The sequence below is a fragment of the Neltuma alba genome, unplaced genomic scaffold (genome assembly GCF_004799145.2).
Source record: "Neltuma alba isolate B1F8T4 unplaced genomic scaffold, ASM479914v2 tig00006329_pilon, whole genome shotgun sequence".
Lineage (NCBI taxonomy): Eukaryota > Viridiplantae > Streptophyta > Magnoliopsida > Fabales > Fabaceae > Neltuma > Neltuma alba.
In genome coordinates, this window is record NW_021634427.1 from 15,310 (window position 1) to 31,784 (window position 16,475).

Sequence of the window (16,475 nt, forward strand, 5' to 3'; positions counted from 1 at the left end):
GAAAGCAGGAGAAAAAGTAAAAGCAATAAAACAATAAACCGAAGTGTGGAACGTACATGTTGAGTAGCTTTCTTCTTCCTCGATTGATCTCCCGGCATCTTCACTCTTACATGTCAGCAGCAGAATGACAAAAGAAAAGGAAAAAGCAGCAGGATGTCTGAAATCCGTCCACGACCGGGCGAGGGACCAAACAAGTGGCTGGGGATGATTGGATACCCCAAAATCACCTTAAAAAAAAAAAAAAAAGGTGTTTTGGTATGAATCAAGGCGAAATTAATCCCATTTTTTAAAATCATGTTCAGCCAAACAGTCCTGCTCAGTTTGTTTTAAAAGGAAAATAATGACAATTTTTAGCTTTAAAAGGTTATGTTTAGATCGTTTAGACTTTTTGTTTGGCCCAAAAAAATAGAAGATCATTTAGACTTTTGAAAAAACAAATTATTTATTATACAGAGATTTTATAAAATGTAGAGATTATTTTGTGTCCGATTATAATCACACAAAGAGATTATTGTTCAGTGATTTCAGATTTTATCATATCTTTATGTAGATTTAATAATAAAAATTTATTACTATTTCTGATTTTTTTAATATAAAAACTCAATAACTAATTTAAAAATATTAAAATATTAATTAAATTAGTTAATATGGTATTTATTTGGTCATATTTATAAAATAGAAAAATAAGATTTTTCTTCAGTCTTATTTATAAGTCACCTTATTAATTTTTTTAATATAAATGTATTATTTTGTTCTTTGTTTATTATAATGTAGATAATTTTTTAAAAAAGTATAAATATTAAATAAGGGTAAAATTGAAAAGTTATTATATTTTAAAAAAGAGTTAATGCAGCTTAATGTTCTTCTTAGTCTGTATAAAATATGATGGAAGTGTTCTATAAATAGGGTTAGAGGAGTATGTTTTTTCTAAAACACTTTAAACATCTTTCTTAATTTCCTCCCTCTCTCTTATACTTGATTATTGTTGAGAGAATATTAATAGGAGTAATTTTAAAAAAAATTGACAAGTATGTGAATATGTAATATCAACATCAACTTCATAATTATGTCCTCCATTAAAAACCGGAGGGGCAAATGCGAATGGCCAACATGCGAGATTCCCAACCCACCTAATCCGCAATCCGTGACCTAAGCCGCATTTCTAATTTCAGTAAGTACATCGCTAAACAAATAAAATATTACTTTCGATCCTTAATAAAAAAAACTAGTTGATTAATTTGAGTTGATTAAAAAAATTAGTTAAATTAGTTATAGGTGTTACCTTTCATAAAACATCATTACTAATCAATTATATTGGTTGAACTACTATAAGGATTACCTTAAAAATAAATAAATAAATATAAAAGATAAAATGAAGAGATAGTATACAGATTCATATGATTAAATTTGAATGAATTTTGCTCCATAAATTCATTGTGAGTGACATCCCAGAAATGCCCTCAAAAAAAAAAAAGTTAACTTGCTCGCTTTTGAACACACATATATACTTCAAGGTCGAAAAACAGAAAAAAAAACAGACAGACATATATACTCACCGTATTGGTATTATACAGAGATCAGAGAACCTATTATGAACACTTGCTCAAGCACTGACATTGGGCGTCGTGGTTTCGCTTCCCCATTTATCAGCAACACTGTTGGGAGAATAAGGCGGTGGATTTGCGTTCTTCAACAACCCAACCTCATCCCATTTGGGTGATTCCGGTGGCAATCGTGGGTGCTCCTGTACCCGATCACTCCCACTTTGAATCCTCTCCAACATCTCCAGAACTTCCTCCATGGAAGGTCTCAGTTCCTTATTAGTCTGTAAACACTGAAACGCCACCTGAGCCACCAATATTACCATCCTCTTCACCTCCCCATCACGCTCAAACCCAAGAGAAGGATCCACCAGCTCGCTCAGCTCACTCCTCTGAATCTTCCTCACTGCTAAGCTCGACAAGTTTATGGAGTCCGAGTCCCGGCTCATGTCGACCGCCTCCATGGATGTTATGAGCTCGATGAGCACAACTCCGAAGCTATAAACATCACTTTTGCTGGTGAGCTGATAGCAACTATGATATTCGGGATCGAGATAACCCGGTGTCCCTTGTGGAGCAGTGGAAACATGAGTGACATTGTTGGGGAACAACCTTGAGAGTCCAAAATCTGCAACCTTAACATTGAATCCTTCGTCGAGGAGAATGTTGTTGGTTTTGATGTCGCGGTGAATGATTTCAGAGGCATGGAGGTAGACCAATGCTCTGGCGGTTTGGACAGCGATTTTCATGCGAGTGGACCATGGAAAAACAGTGGGCTTTTTGGGATCTCTGTGGAGGTGGAGGTGATGAGCGACGGTGCGGTTTGGGATGAACTCGTAGACGAGGAGGAGTTCTCGGCTGTGGCGGGAGGTGCAGCCATAGAGAGTGACAAGGTTTTTGTGGTGTAAACGAGTGAGGATCCTCACTTCATTCATGAACTGTTCTACCTGTTTGTAATGTTGCTCGTATAAGCGTTTTACAGCAACTTCTCGTCCGTCTTCAAGCTTACCTAATTGAAACAAACAAGTAATTGAATCACACTAAACAAGTAAAGTAGTATCAAAAGAACCATTAGTGGTTGTTAGATCCAGCAAAAAGGAACTAATTCCTTCGAATTTCCATCAGAATAAGTATTCATATTTAGTGCTAGTGCCTGGTCATGTCCTAATGGTGAGCACTTGAAAAAAATAATATGGGAGGGAGGAAGGGTTACCGTAATAAACAGTGCCGAAGCCTCCATCTCCAAGCTCTGTGGAAGGGTCAAAATGGTTGGTGGCTGCTTCGAGCTCGGAGTAGGAGAAAACAGGGATTCCGAAGTAGACATTGCTACTGTCTGTGTGAGAATAAGTGGAGTATCTGCTTATAGAATCCGAATCGCCATATTTTCTTCTCCTCCACCACCACCACCACGCAATCATCCCCATTGTTATCATCCCTGGGAGTCCAACCCCTAAACCTGTATCAATACAACAATCCCTGATCAATATCAATCTAACAGCATATATCCACACAAATCATACTATTTATGGGGATTCTTTCCTCGGACTCTCTGTATTTTCGTTGTAAGCAAGAAAGCTCTGTTATGTTACTCAGAAAGGAAAGATATGTTATGAAGGAGTTCACGAAAGAAGGACAAGCATTTAAGCTTTAAAGCCATGTTCATTGTTAGGTATGGGTAAGAGGCTTTTTTTTTTTTGGGGGGGGGGGTTGGGTAAGATGGAGAATGAATTGCTTATCTTGGTATGTTTTGCAGCCATTGGGAGAAGTATGCCTCCTTCAATGGCAAACGAACCAAAAAAAATGTAATGCAATTTTGTTGTCCTGAGTGATTATATACTTTAACTATTTTTCTTCTTCTTTTTCTGAAAAGTTTATAAATTTTGAAAAATAAGCACTATTTTATATGAATATTTAAATGTCAAGTTTTTTCTCAAGAGTATTAGACTTCCATTTTACACTGAAATAGTGCTCATAATTTTGAAGACTCAACTTGTATTCATGTCATTTGGCCATTTTGACTCCTTCATGTTCCTTTTTAATTACTTCATACCCAACTTGAATTGCACAAAATACACAGAAATCTTATAATCCCACCTCTTCAATTTTTTAAATCGAACCTGTTAAAAAATTCTCTACTCTTCTTTCCTCGATTTTCCTTATATCACACAGATCGTAAAAGTGAGATTTTTATGTAAGCCTTAGCCTCTTACCATCTTCCTCTGCCCTTCTGTTTCTTCTAATAATGGCAGCATTCTATCAAACTTGACCTTAAACTAATGGAAAGTAAATTATAAGTTAGGAAGGAGGTAAATTACCTAATGCCAGTCCCAGCTTCGAAGTCCCTTTGTCTGCACCTGAAGTTAAATGAATCCATTAAGATGAACTGTTCATAAATAAAAATATCAGTCTCCTATTATTCTTATGGCTACATTCTTCAAACTGCCATCATAACAATGTAATATTAAGTTTTATAAATCAAATATAATTTTAATGACACTCAGTTATTGCCAAGAAGTGCCAACAAGAAACGTCTTTAATTAAACTCGTCAGTGGTTTTAAATGGCAAAACGTCCCATTATATAAAAACATCATTTAAAATTCTCTTTTGGTCGTATATCCACTTACACACATATCTCTACCAATAGTTTTTAATTACTTTTAAAAGAATCAACGGCTGAATAATGATATACGGTATTAACGTAGAAGTCAACAATTGACCGTCCTCTCTTTAGTTTGAAAGGGTCAAAAGAGCCAACATATATTTACTCAATCATCCAATTGATTATACAAAATTACCCACATCTTTTATTGTCTCAACGTCAAGATATAACTGTTTAATATTGTCAATCGAAACTTGTTTAAATAATAATAAAAATATGAGTAACGACAAAAAATATATATATAAGCATAGATAATTATAAGTAGGATTTGAAAGATGAAGCAAATTACGTCACCTTACAGCTAAACATGAATGTGAGTATCATTAAAATAATTAAACTAATATTATTCTACTCAATCATAAATCTTACTATAAGCAAGTTGGCACATATCATGATGAATTCAGATTTCGAAACTTGTGCTCTAAAATGTTCATGCAAGTTGCAAGACCCGTTGACCACAACTATTTATATAGCATATTCCATGTTATTCTTTTCATGTCCTTTTTTTTTTTAATCAATGGAAAATTTAACATATTATGAGACGTGTCAAAAATTAAGGCTGCGTTTAAAAACTACTGTAGATCAAACCATTCAATTTTCAAATAATCAAAACACACAAGAATTTCTCAAAACCATGCATGTTTCAATCTCTATGCTTCAGTTCCATGACACCGTCACCGTGCTTGACTGGCACAATGAACATTTTCCCTCTGCATGCATGTTTCTTCAACATAAATGATGCTTAAGAGGGAAAAGGAAAAAGACAAAAAAATAAGATGGAAATTACTAAATCCCAAATCAGTTTGGTAACAATACTTTATTTAGTGTTAATAACACTGAATTTACAGATAACAACAAATTTTTATTGATGTTTTTTATTTAGTATTTAGTAATTTTCAGCTTCTTCTTTTTTTCCACTTTCCCTGCTTAAAAACAAAATAAAAAATACTCCAGGCATTTCATCATTATCATCAACGGCATCATATAGACGGTGGATGCTCTCCATTTGCAGTACTCTCCGTTTATCTCCATTTTAACTTGTAACAATTGTGAATGTGTTCTTTTCTTCTTAAATCACGAACATTCAACCCCAACCCAAATCACATTTTTATTTCCTAACCACCCACTTCTATTGGTTTTTGAATTCGAGGGAGGGATTAGTTCAACCGATTCTCCCTTATATTCAGACTGATGAACGCTGAACTGATCTTAATGGTTGGTTCAACAGCTCGAACCAACCATTAAGTCTATCTATCTTTGGATTGCTGGTGTTTGGTTGGATTTCAACATCTAATGGGATAAAAATGTCTAATGCCTTTTCATTTGGGATCACAATATTAGTTGTATGCTATGATTGAGCAAGAAAGAACTGTACTGATAAATCGAAAACAAACACTACCACATGTTGCAAGATCAAAGGTTTTCATCAACTAAATGCAGCAATGAGCAGTGAAGACAAATAAAATGGTAGTGAAGGAAGAAACAGAGAGAGGAGAAGAAGCAAACCAGGATGACAACTCTCGCTATAGTTGCGGTCGCGGCAGAAGCACTTGAAGTCAAACGCATCTCCGTAGAGGAAGCCACACCTTCCTCCACTGCTCTGGCATGCCTCGCACTTACTCGCCGTCCAATTCGCTGGCTTCAACAACAATCCTCTTCCCAGAGCCTCTCTTATCCCTCCTTCCACATTGCCCACCACCGTCCTCGTCGTCGGCCCACCCCTGCAATTATCCTTCGCATACTTCAACTTCTTAGCTGCGTCATCCACCGCCATGCCCAGCACCGACCTCGCTCTGTTCCCTTCAGAACACCCCAATACGTGTTGTTTCATCTCCTCCGGCAGCGACGGCAAGTCGCAATCGAAGAACAGCAGCACCTCCTTCTGGTTCGGAGCCACAGCGTATCTGAAGTCGAGAGTGAGGTTGTCGGAGGGAGAGAGACATCTGGTGGAATTGGAGATTCGGAAGTGAGGATTGAAGACTCGGAGAGAGAGATTGTCGTAGAAAATTTCATCGACTATGTAGAAAGTATTGGAGAGATTGAGCATTGGAAAGCCATTGGAAGCACAGAGAAGGGCGAAACCAGGGAACCCGCAGAAGCTCTCTTGTTCACCTTTGATATGGAAGGGGTAGGATATGGTTGGGCCGTTCCCACAGGTTTGGGGCGCGCAAGCTTGGAAGTTGGGATTCACATAACAGAGAGTGGTTCTGGTTAGAACAGAGAAGAAGAGGATGAAGAAGAGAACCGTTGGGTTCATTAGGGATTTGGGAATATTGAGAGGGAATGAAGGAGGAGGAGGGCGAAGAAGAAGAGTGACGAGGGAACGATAAAGATAAAGAAGATGGGCAAAAGGGAAATCATGGGTATGGTAGCGGGGGGTTTGACCTGTGAATGAAAGTCATGGGCTCTGATCTGACATCTTCGTGCGCTAACAGCGATTTGTGATTGGTGCGTTGACTGCGTTCGCCGTTACTGCCTCATAAGTTGAACCCGTCGGAAAATTTTTTTTAAAAAAAAACAGACTATTTCCTCTTATCCTCAAATAGGATCTTATAATAGGTAGTAGATTGTATCATTGTGGAACATGTTGTTCCTTCACCGCTCATACTTGCACAAAGATTCTTGGTCATACATACGATGAGTCTGGAAACACTCCTTTTTAACAATGAAGCATTATCAAGAGGGCCATGGTTAGAATATAAATATTTGTAAATAATGAAATCAAACGTAAAATTATATATATTTTAATATTGACACGCTATCTTTTCAATCCTAAATATATGATCTGTTAGTTTTTTTTTCTTTTTCTTTTTTTTCATTCTGGAAGCAAGTTAAGTCGGCAAAAAGTTGAAAAATGCGCACGGCTCATTCAACGCACGTTGGCAAAATCCCATCCCCACTTCTTTTTTGCCTCAACTCTTTTTCTATTTCCCTGAAAATATATCCCCTCCCCCCCCCCCCCCCTTGCTTTTCGGATTTTTTTTTCGGCCTGAAAACTTGCTTTTCGGCTTTCACTGGACAAAATTGAAAACGTGCAACAACCCAAAAAAAAAAAAAGTTCTCCGCGTGTTTTTTCTTTTTTTTGTTTTTTAACCTTTTACAAGTAGATGATTTGATGCCCCAGATCAATCAAATAAATTTAAAAGATAGACTATAACCAGAAATGAATTAGTAAACGAAAATATGATCACCACAAAAACAAAGAAGAGTTATATTAAAGCGCCAAACAGAGATATTAATTATTAAAATAATGTCAAATTTATCACTTATTTACTCATAACATTATAAAATAATAAGCATTTACTATTCACCCAACGCATAATTATAATTTAAAATATTTAATTTTTTTTATTGAAATGGCACAAATTTATGAGTGAATTAAAGTAATAAATATTTAATCCTTAAAAGTGATACTCCCAATAAACAATGAGAATATTATTAGGCCTACATAAATATAATTATGTGAGAACATAATTTTAAATTGAGTAACGGAAAGCAAGAAGCTCGCCGGGCAGGCGGGCACGGCGAAATGCGGGTGAGACCAAAGAAATGCCTATAAATTCATACGATTAAATTTGAATGAATTTTGCTCCATAAATTCATTGTGAGTGACATCCCAGAAATGCCCAAAGAAAAAAAAAATTTAACTTGCTCGCCTTTGAACACATATATACCCCAAGGAAATACACACACATACGCTCACAGTATTGGTATTATACAGAGAACAGAGAACCTATTATGAACACTTGCTCACGCACTGACATTGGGCGTCGTAGTTTCGCTTACCCATTTATCAGCAACACTGTTGGGAGAATAAGGCGGTGGATTTGCGTTCTTCAACAACCCAACCTCATCCCATTTTGCTGATTCCGGTGGCAATCGTGGGTGCTCCTGTACCCGATCACTCCCACTTTGAATCCTCTCCAACATCTCCAGAACTTCCTCCATGGAAGGTCTCAGTTCCTTATTAGTCTGTAAACACTGAAACGCCAACTGAGCCACCAATATCACCATCCTCTTCACCTCCCCATCACGCTCAAACCCAAGAGAAGGATCCACCAGCTCGCTCAGCTCACTCCTCTGAATCTTCCTCACTGCTAAGCTCGACAAATTTATGGAGTCCGAGTCCCGGCTCATGTCGACCGCCTCCATGGATGTTATGAGCTCGATGAGCACGACTCCGAAGCTATAAACATCACTTTTGCTGGTGAGCTGATAGCAACTATGATATTCGGGATCGAGATAACCCGGTGTCCCTTGTGGAGCAGTGGAAACATGAGTGACATTGTTGGGGAACAACCTTGAGAGTCCAAAATCGGCAACCTTAACATTGAATCCTTCGTCGAGGAGAATGTTGTTGGTTTTGATGTCGCGGTGAATGATGTCAGAGGCGTGGAGGTAGACCAATGCTCTGGCGGTTTGGACAGCGATTTTCATGCGAGTGGACCATGGTAAAACGGTGGGCTTTTTGGGATCTCTGTGGAGGTGGAGGTGATGAGCGATGGTGCGGTTTGGGATGAACTCGTAGACGAGGAGGAGTTCCCGGCTGCGGCGGGAGGTGCAGCCATAGAGGGTGACAAGGTTTTTGTGGTGTAAACGAGTGAGGATCCTCACTTCATTCATGAACTGTTCTACTTGTTTGTAGTTTTGCTCGTATAAGCGTTTTACAGCAACTTCTCGCCCGTCTTCAAGCTTACCTAATTGACACGCACAATTAACTAAATCAAACTAAACAAGTAAAGTAGTATGAGAAGAACCATTAGTGGTTGTTGGTTCTAGCAAAAAGGAACTAATTCCTGATTGTGTCTTAATGGTGAGGACTTAAAAAAATAATATGGGAGGGAGGGAGAGTTACCGTAATAAACAGTGCCGAAGCCTCCATCTCCGAGCTCTGTGGAAGGGTCAAAATGGTTGGTGGCTGCTTCGAGCTCGGAGTAGGAGAAAACAGGGATTCCGAAGTAGACATTGCTACTGTCTGTGTGAGAATAAGTGGAGTATCTGCTTATAGAATCCGAATCGCCATATTTTCTTCTCCTCCACCACCACCACCACGCAATCATCCCCATTGTTATCATCCCTGGGAGTCCAACCCCTAAACCTGTATCAATACAACAATCCCTGATCAATATCAATCTAACAGCATATATCCACACAAATCATACTATTTATGGGGATTCTTTCCTCGGACTCTCTGTATTTTCGTTGTAAGCAAGAAAGCTCTGTTATGTTACTCAGAAAGGAAAGATATGTTATGAAGGAGTTCACGAAAGAAGGACAAGCATTTAAGCTTTAAAACCGTGTTCATTGTTGGGCATGGATAAGAGTTGTAAGCAAGAAAGCTCTGTTATGTTACTCAAAAAGGAAAACTGTGTGATGAAGGAGCTCATGAAAGAAGGACAAGCATTTAAGCTTTAAAACCGTGTTCATTGTTGGGCATGGATAAGAGGTGTTTTTTTTGGGGGGGGGGGATATAAGATAGAGAATGAATTGCTTATCTTGGTATGTTTTGCAGCCATTGGGAGAAGCATGCCTCCTTCAATGGTAAACGAACCCAAGAAAAAAAAAATGTAATGCCAATTTTGTTGTCTTGAGTGATTATATATTTTAATTATTTTTCTTCTTCTTTTTCTGAAAAGTTTATAAATTTTGAAAAATAAGCACTATTTTATATAAATATTTAAATGTCAATTTTTGTCTTAAGAGTATTAGACTTCTATTTTACACTGAAATAGTGCTCATAATTTTGAAGACTCAACTTGTATTCATGTCATTTGGCCATTTTCACCCCTTGATTTTCTTTTTTAATTACTTCAAACTTGAACTGCACAAAATACACTGACACCTTATAATCCTCCTTCTTCAATTTTTTTAAATCGAACTTGTTAAAAAAATTTCTCCACTCTTCTTTCCTCCATTTTCCTTATATCACAAATCGTAAAAGTGAGATTTTTATGTAAGCCTTAGAGGTGTTTGGATGAAACCAAACAATGGTTTGGAAAATAGCTTCTAGAAAATAGATTATGAGGAGAATAGATTTTGTGAAAAATAGATTTTGTAAAAAAGTGATTTTGAAAAGTGAAAGTGTTTGGATAGTTGTTATCAGAAACACTTTTTATAGATACAAATTACTAAAAAAACATAAGTTAATATGATAATTACATAAATGATATATTTTATGATATATTTTAATTTGAAGGAATAAAATTGTTAATAATATGTTTTTAACCAATATAATTAATATTACATAAGATAATGTAATTAATAAATAATTAATATGTATATATATTTATAAGATATAAAATTAAATATGTTTATAAAAAAATAATTGAGGGATGTTAAAGTCATATTATTGTTGAGATCTATTCTGATAAGCACAATCATACTCTCCAATTTGAGTTAGAAGCAGAATGGATTCACTTCTCCTGAAGTCATGGTTTTGGGTTCTAAAAACATGGTTTTGGCCCAAACTATAGTTTCAGATAGGGCTGTGCATGGACCAAACCAGACCGGGTTTAACATCAACCCGAGGTCTGGTCTGGTTAAGGCATCGAGCTGAACAAATCAACCTGTGGTCTGGTCTGGTCCGGCATTAACTCGACATCGAGCTGGACCAGACTTGGTCTGGCAGGCTACCTGGACTGGTCCAGCCAGTCCAAAATCTCAATTTCTTTTTTTTTTCCCCTTCTCGTTTATCGGAGTCAAAATTCCCCCTTCTATCAGAACCAAAACTTCACCCTGATTTAATTTTCTATAGCATAAACACAATAATCGCAAACTAAAGCCTGCATAAATCTCATTTATGTAGAAAAATAACAAGGAGATATAGTAGTAAGTATGTAGAAGAAACAGAAAAAGGGGGGAGGACGACAAGTCAGCGACTTTGTTGGATGTTGTAGACAGTGGTAGTGCTGATTTATTCCACGGATGAAGGCTTGTTTGAAGCAAGATGAAGCCAACAAATATGATCAACTTCTGGGTTTTCTTCTTCTTACTTGTCTGGAAAAAAAAATGATAGATCTGAGAGAGGCTGTGACTGAAGGAGAGAAGAGAAGGTTAAAGAAGAGTGATGAAGTAATAAGGATATGCCATGGTAGAGAAGAAAAGAGAAGGGCCAACGTAAGGAAAGGAAGACGATGGAGGAGGGGACAAAGAGGCAAATGGGGAAAAGGAGGGAAAAAGAAAATGACGGGAGGGGGGAAGCGCATTGGAAAGAGTGAAAGAGAAAAGAGGGAAAAGAAGGACAATGATGGGGGAGAGAGAGGGAGGCGCATGGGAAAGGGAAAAAATAAAAAAGAATTTAATTCAGGTAAAATAAAAATACATATTTATAAAATTTTTAAAACATGGGTCAAACCAAACCAGACCATTTGGTCTACAGAGTCAGCCCGAAACCCGGTCTGATCCCGATGACCAGTCCGGTCTGGTCTGGTCTGATTTTTTGTTTGGACTGTTTTTTTGGGGTTAGATTGGACCGGCTTTTATTAGACTGGACCGGGCTACTTGGACCATCGGGTTTTTTGCACAGCCCTAGTTTCAGATTATTGGCCCAAAATTGATGTTGTTTGGGTGACATTCCACCTAAACCATGGTTTTGCTTCCCAAACCATGGTTTTGAGAGGCATCCAAACAGACTCTTAGTCCCATACCATCTTCCTCTGCCCTTCTATTTATTTTAGTAATGGCATTGTATCAAAGTTGACCTTAAACTAATGGAAAGTAAATTATAAGTTAGGAAGGAGGTAAATTACCAAATGCCAGTCCCAGCTTCAAAGTCCCTTTTTTTACACCTGAAGTTAAATGAATCCATTAAGATGAACTGTTCATAAATAAAAATATCAGTCTCCTATTATTCTTATGGCTACATTCTTCAAACTGCCATCATAACGATGTCAAATTTATCAATATCATCACCATTAATTCAATGTTCAATATATGCTCAGTATAAAATATGAAGTTCATAACAACTTGTTTTGTTTTGAAAATTATGCAGTTTGAATTCCTATACTAATCATAGGCAACAGTTAGAAGGTGCTAATTTTTTAAATCATTTTAAGGCAACAAAAATAAAATTTAAAATATGGATCTTGCCAACCACTGCCCACTACAACATGGATAGATAGATTTGTTGAAGTGAAAAATCCAATCACTCAAACTGTATGCCAGGCAATAGGAACACCACATGAATTTACAAATGCCAGTTAGAAAAAATCTACTCCGAATTTTCATTATAAAAACCCGCGTCATGTTTTATAATATAACAGGTTTGATTTGAAGTAGTAATTTTTTTTACCCAATATCTATAACTAATTATAAAAATTTCTAACTAATTAACTAAGTTCCTCTCATTAACGACTTTTATTGAAAGTAATTATAATATTTTTAAAAAAATAATTAATTTTAATTTACTTTATTGATTTATGTAAAATTATTACTCCTTCGGTCCTTAATATAAGACACAATTCTTGAGTTGGTTTTGGTCCTAAATATAAGACCAATTTCTTATATTTATCAATTTTTTCTAAATTACCCTTATCGATACCCCTTCAACTATAATCAAGTAGAAGAGGGAAAAGAGGTATTAAAAAAGATGACTATGGTGTTTTAAGAAAAATGTGTCACTTTTCTTATAATTAACTAACTTACCTAACTTCTTTAATCTAATCAAATTAGTTAAATGGGTCTTATATTAAGGATAGGAGGAGTATTAAGTTTTATAAATCAAATACAATTTTAATGACACTCCACTCCCGCACATATATCTACCAATAGTTTTTTATTACTTTTAAAAGAATCAACAGCTGAATAATGATTATACAAAATTACCCACATCTTTTATTGTCTCAACGTCAAGATATAACTGTTTAATATTGTCAATCGAAACTCGTTTAAATAATAATAATAATAATATGAGTAAACAAAATATATAAGCATAGATAATTATAAGTAGGATTTGCAAGATGAAGCAAATTACGTCACCTAACAGCTAAATATGAATGTGAGTGTCATTAAGATAATTTAAACTAATATTATTCCTATGCTCAAGCATAAATCTTACAATAATCTAAGCAAGTTGGCACATATCATGATGAATTCAGATTTCAAAACTCGTGCTCTAAAATGTTCATGCAACTTGCAAGACCCGTTGACCACAACTATTTACATAGCATATTCCATCTTATTCTTTTCATGTCCTTTTTTTTTTTTAATCAATGGAAATTTTAAAATATTATGAGACGAGTGAAAAATCAAGGCTGCGTTTAAAAACTACTGTTGACCAAACCATTCAATTTTCAAATGACTAAAGCACACAAGAATTTCTCAACACCATGCATGTTTCAATCTCCATGTTTCAGTTCCATGACACCATCACCATGCTTAACCGGCACAATGACCCAAAAAAAAAAGTTGAAAATTTACTAAATCCTAAATTAGTTTTTGTAACAACATTTTATTTAGTATTGACAACACTGAATTTACAAATGAAAACTAATTTTTGTTAACATTTTTTATTTGACATCTAACAATCTTCAGCTTCTTTTTTTTTTCTCATTTTTCCCTGCTTAAAAACAAAAATAAAAAATAATTAAAAAACACTACTAGCGTTTCATCATTACCATCAATGGCATCATATAGATGGTGGATGCTCTCCATTTGCAATACTCTCTATTTATCTCCATTTTGACTTGTAACAACTGTGAATGTGTTCTTTTATTCTTAAATCACGAACATTCAACCCCAACCCAAATCACATTTTTATTTCCTAATCACCCACTTCTATTGGTTTTCGAATTCGAGGGAGGAATTAGTTCAACCAATTCTCCCTTATATTCAGACTAATAAATACTGAGGTGGTGTTTGGATGGAAACCAAACCATAGTTTTAGAAATAATTTTACAATCTACAAAGTAAATATATGGAGAAGTTTATCTTGATTTACAGAAAAATGCTTCTAAGAAGCACTTTTTAGAGTATCCAAACACCTTCCAAACTGATTCTAGCTAGGTTCAACAGGTCGAACCAATCATTAATTCTAGTTCTCAAATCACTCGCTTCCGGTAGTTTTTTATTGAATGATTGATCACTGTCCCATTTCCGCATTTAATTCTTCGAACTCCAAAAGTTCCCATCCATCTTTGGACTGCCGGTGTTTGGTTGGATTTGAACATCCATTAGGATAAAAATGCCTAATGCTTTTTAATTTGGGATCAACATATTAGTTGTATGCTATGATTGATCAAGAAAGGACTGTACTGATAATCGAAAACAACACTACTACATATTGCAATGAGCATTGAAGACAAATAGACAGAGAGAATTAGAGAAAGAGGCAAACCATGACGACATCGGCGACGATGGTCGCGGTCGCGGCAGAAGCACTTGAAGTCATACGCATCGCCGGCGAGGAAGCCACACCTCCCTCCAGTGCGCCGGCATGTCTCGCACTTACTCGCCGTCCAATTCTTTGGCTTCAACAACAATCCTCTTCCCAGAGCCTCTCTTATCCCTCCTTCCACATTGCCCACCACCGTCCTCGTTGTCGGCCCACCCCTGCAATTATCCTTCGCATACTTCAACTTGTCAGCTGCGTCATCCACCGCCATGCCCAGCACCGACCTCGTTCTGTTCCCTTCAGAACACCCCAATACGTTTTGTTTCATCTCCTCCGGCAGCGACGGCAAGTCGCAATCGAAGAACAGCAGCACCTCCTCCTGGTTCGGAGCCACAGCGTATCTGAAGTCGAGAGTGAGGTTGTCGGAGGGAGAGAGACATTTGGTGGAATTGGAGATTAGGAAGTTAGGATTGAAGACTCGGAGAGAGAGATTATGGTAGGAAATTTCATCGACTATGTAGAAAGTATTGGAGACATTGAGCGTTGGGAAGCCATTGGAAGCACAGAGAAGGCCGAAACCAGGGAATCCGCACAAGCTCTCTTGTTTACCATGGATATGGAAAGGGTAGGTTATGTTTGGGCCGTTCCCACAGGTTTGGGGCTCGCAAGCTTGGAAGTGGGGATTCACATAACAGAGGGTGGTTCTGACTAGAACACAGAAGAGGAGGATGACGAAGAGAACCATTGGGTTCATTAGGGATTTGGGAATATTGAAAGGGAATGAAGGAGGAGGAGGGCTAAGAGGAAGAGAGCTGAGGATGGAATGATAAAGATGAAGAAGATGGGCAAAAGAGAAATCACGGTGATGATAGCGGGGGGTTTGACCTGTGAATTAAAGTCATGGGCTCTGATCTGACATCTTCGTGCGCTAACAGCGATTTGTGATTGGTGCGTTGACTGTGTTTGCCGTTACTGCCCCATAAGTCGAACCTTTAGGAAAAAAATTTTTAAAAAAATCCTGAATTAAAATTAAAAAAAACAATTGTCTAACTAATTTAAATATATTAAAAATTTTTGTTAAATTAATTATTTATAATAAATATATATGTGATCTTTTATAAAATAATTAGAACTGTTTAACATGTATAACTATTATAATAATTATTTAAAAAAAATAAATATGAGAGACAAAGTGAATTAAGATTTTATATTTAAAACTAAACAAAAATAAAAATAGCTGTCACGAGGACTAGATATTATCTAGCAAGTTAGTGAAATGAAATCCAGTAGAAACAGGAAATCCGGGCTCGGAGAGATCAGCTAAGACTTCATTAATTATTCAATTTTAGGGTCATGTTAGGAATATCAATCTCTTTTTGACCAGCAGAATATCAATCTCTTTAATATTAGAGCTAAATTCTTAATAATTATATTTGAATTTTGAGGGGAGGGGGACAAAAAGAAGTTGTTACTAGCTCAAGCTTTTAGAAGAAATTCACGATGAAATTAAACATCGATACTTTTTTTTTTTTATACAAAAAACTGGCACAGCCACCTTAAAGGCGGTTTCTCACACGAGCCTCATCCCTAATTATCCCTACCACGCCACTCGGTGCATCCGAGAAGAAAGTTAGCCCTTCCGCATGATTCAACGCCTCCTTCGCAAGCGTATCCGCAACCTCATTCAGAGCCCGACATACCCAGTTGAACTGTAGGTTCCAATCCCGTCTCTGCATGCTCAGGATCTCACGGATCAGGTCCTCGTCATCACGGTCCTCCGCCTCGCCCAGCATAATTGCATCTAATAGATCACGACAGTCAGATTCTATCACAACGTACCGGAATCCTTTATCCCATGCATATTTCAAGCCCCACAGCACACCCCAGGCTTCAGCACGGGCTGCATTCCCTGGCCCAATATTGAACATAAAACCTCCCAGAACA

At 36.8% G+C, this 16,475-nt stretch overlaps 2 protein-coding genes across 3 annotated transcripts; both read right to left on the reverse strand.

The window, feature by feature from the left end:
- Positions 1-1,396: 1,396 nt before the first annotated feature.
- On the reverse strand, positions 1,397-9,267 carry LOC114750106 (LEAF RUST 10 DISEASE-RESISTANCE LOCUS RECEPTOR-LIKE PROTEIN KINASE-like 1.1). Its single transcript, XM_028938646.1, has 3 exons — positions 9,057-9,267; positions 7,932-8,898; positions 1,397-1,576 (listed from the first exon to the last, which is right to left on the reverse strand). Exons 1-2 carry the CDS (start codon positions 9,265-9,267, stop codon positions 7,952-7,954), a joined length of 1,158 nt encoding a protein of 385 aa, XP_028794479.1. The 3' UTR covers positions 1,397-1,576; positions 7,932-7,951.
- Positions 1,397-15,404, reverse strand: LOC114750108 (LEAF RUST 10 DISEASE-RESISTANCE LOCUS RECEPTOR-LIKE PROTEIN KINASE-like 1.2). Of its 2 annotated transcripts, none has more exons than XM_028938649.1 (4): positions 14,535-15,404; positions 3,857-3,889; positions 2,755-2,997; positions 1,397-2,550 (listed from the first exon to the last, which is right to left on the reverse strand). In XM_028938649.1, the coding sequence occupies exons 1-4, from the start codon at positions 15,283-15,285 to the stop codon at positions 1,604-1,606; spliced, it is 1,974 nt and encodes a 657-aa protein (XP_028794482.1). In that variant the 5' UTR covers positions 15,286-15,404; the 3' UTR covers positions 1,397-1,603. The 2 variants fall into 2 exon arrangements, with proteins under 2 accessions (XP_028794482.1, XP_028794481.1); XM_028938648.1 differs by having other exon boundaries at positions 3,857-3,895.
- Positions 15,405-16,475: the final 1,071 nt, after the last annotated feature.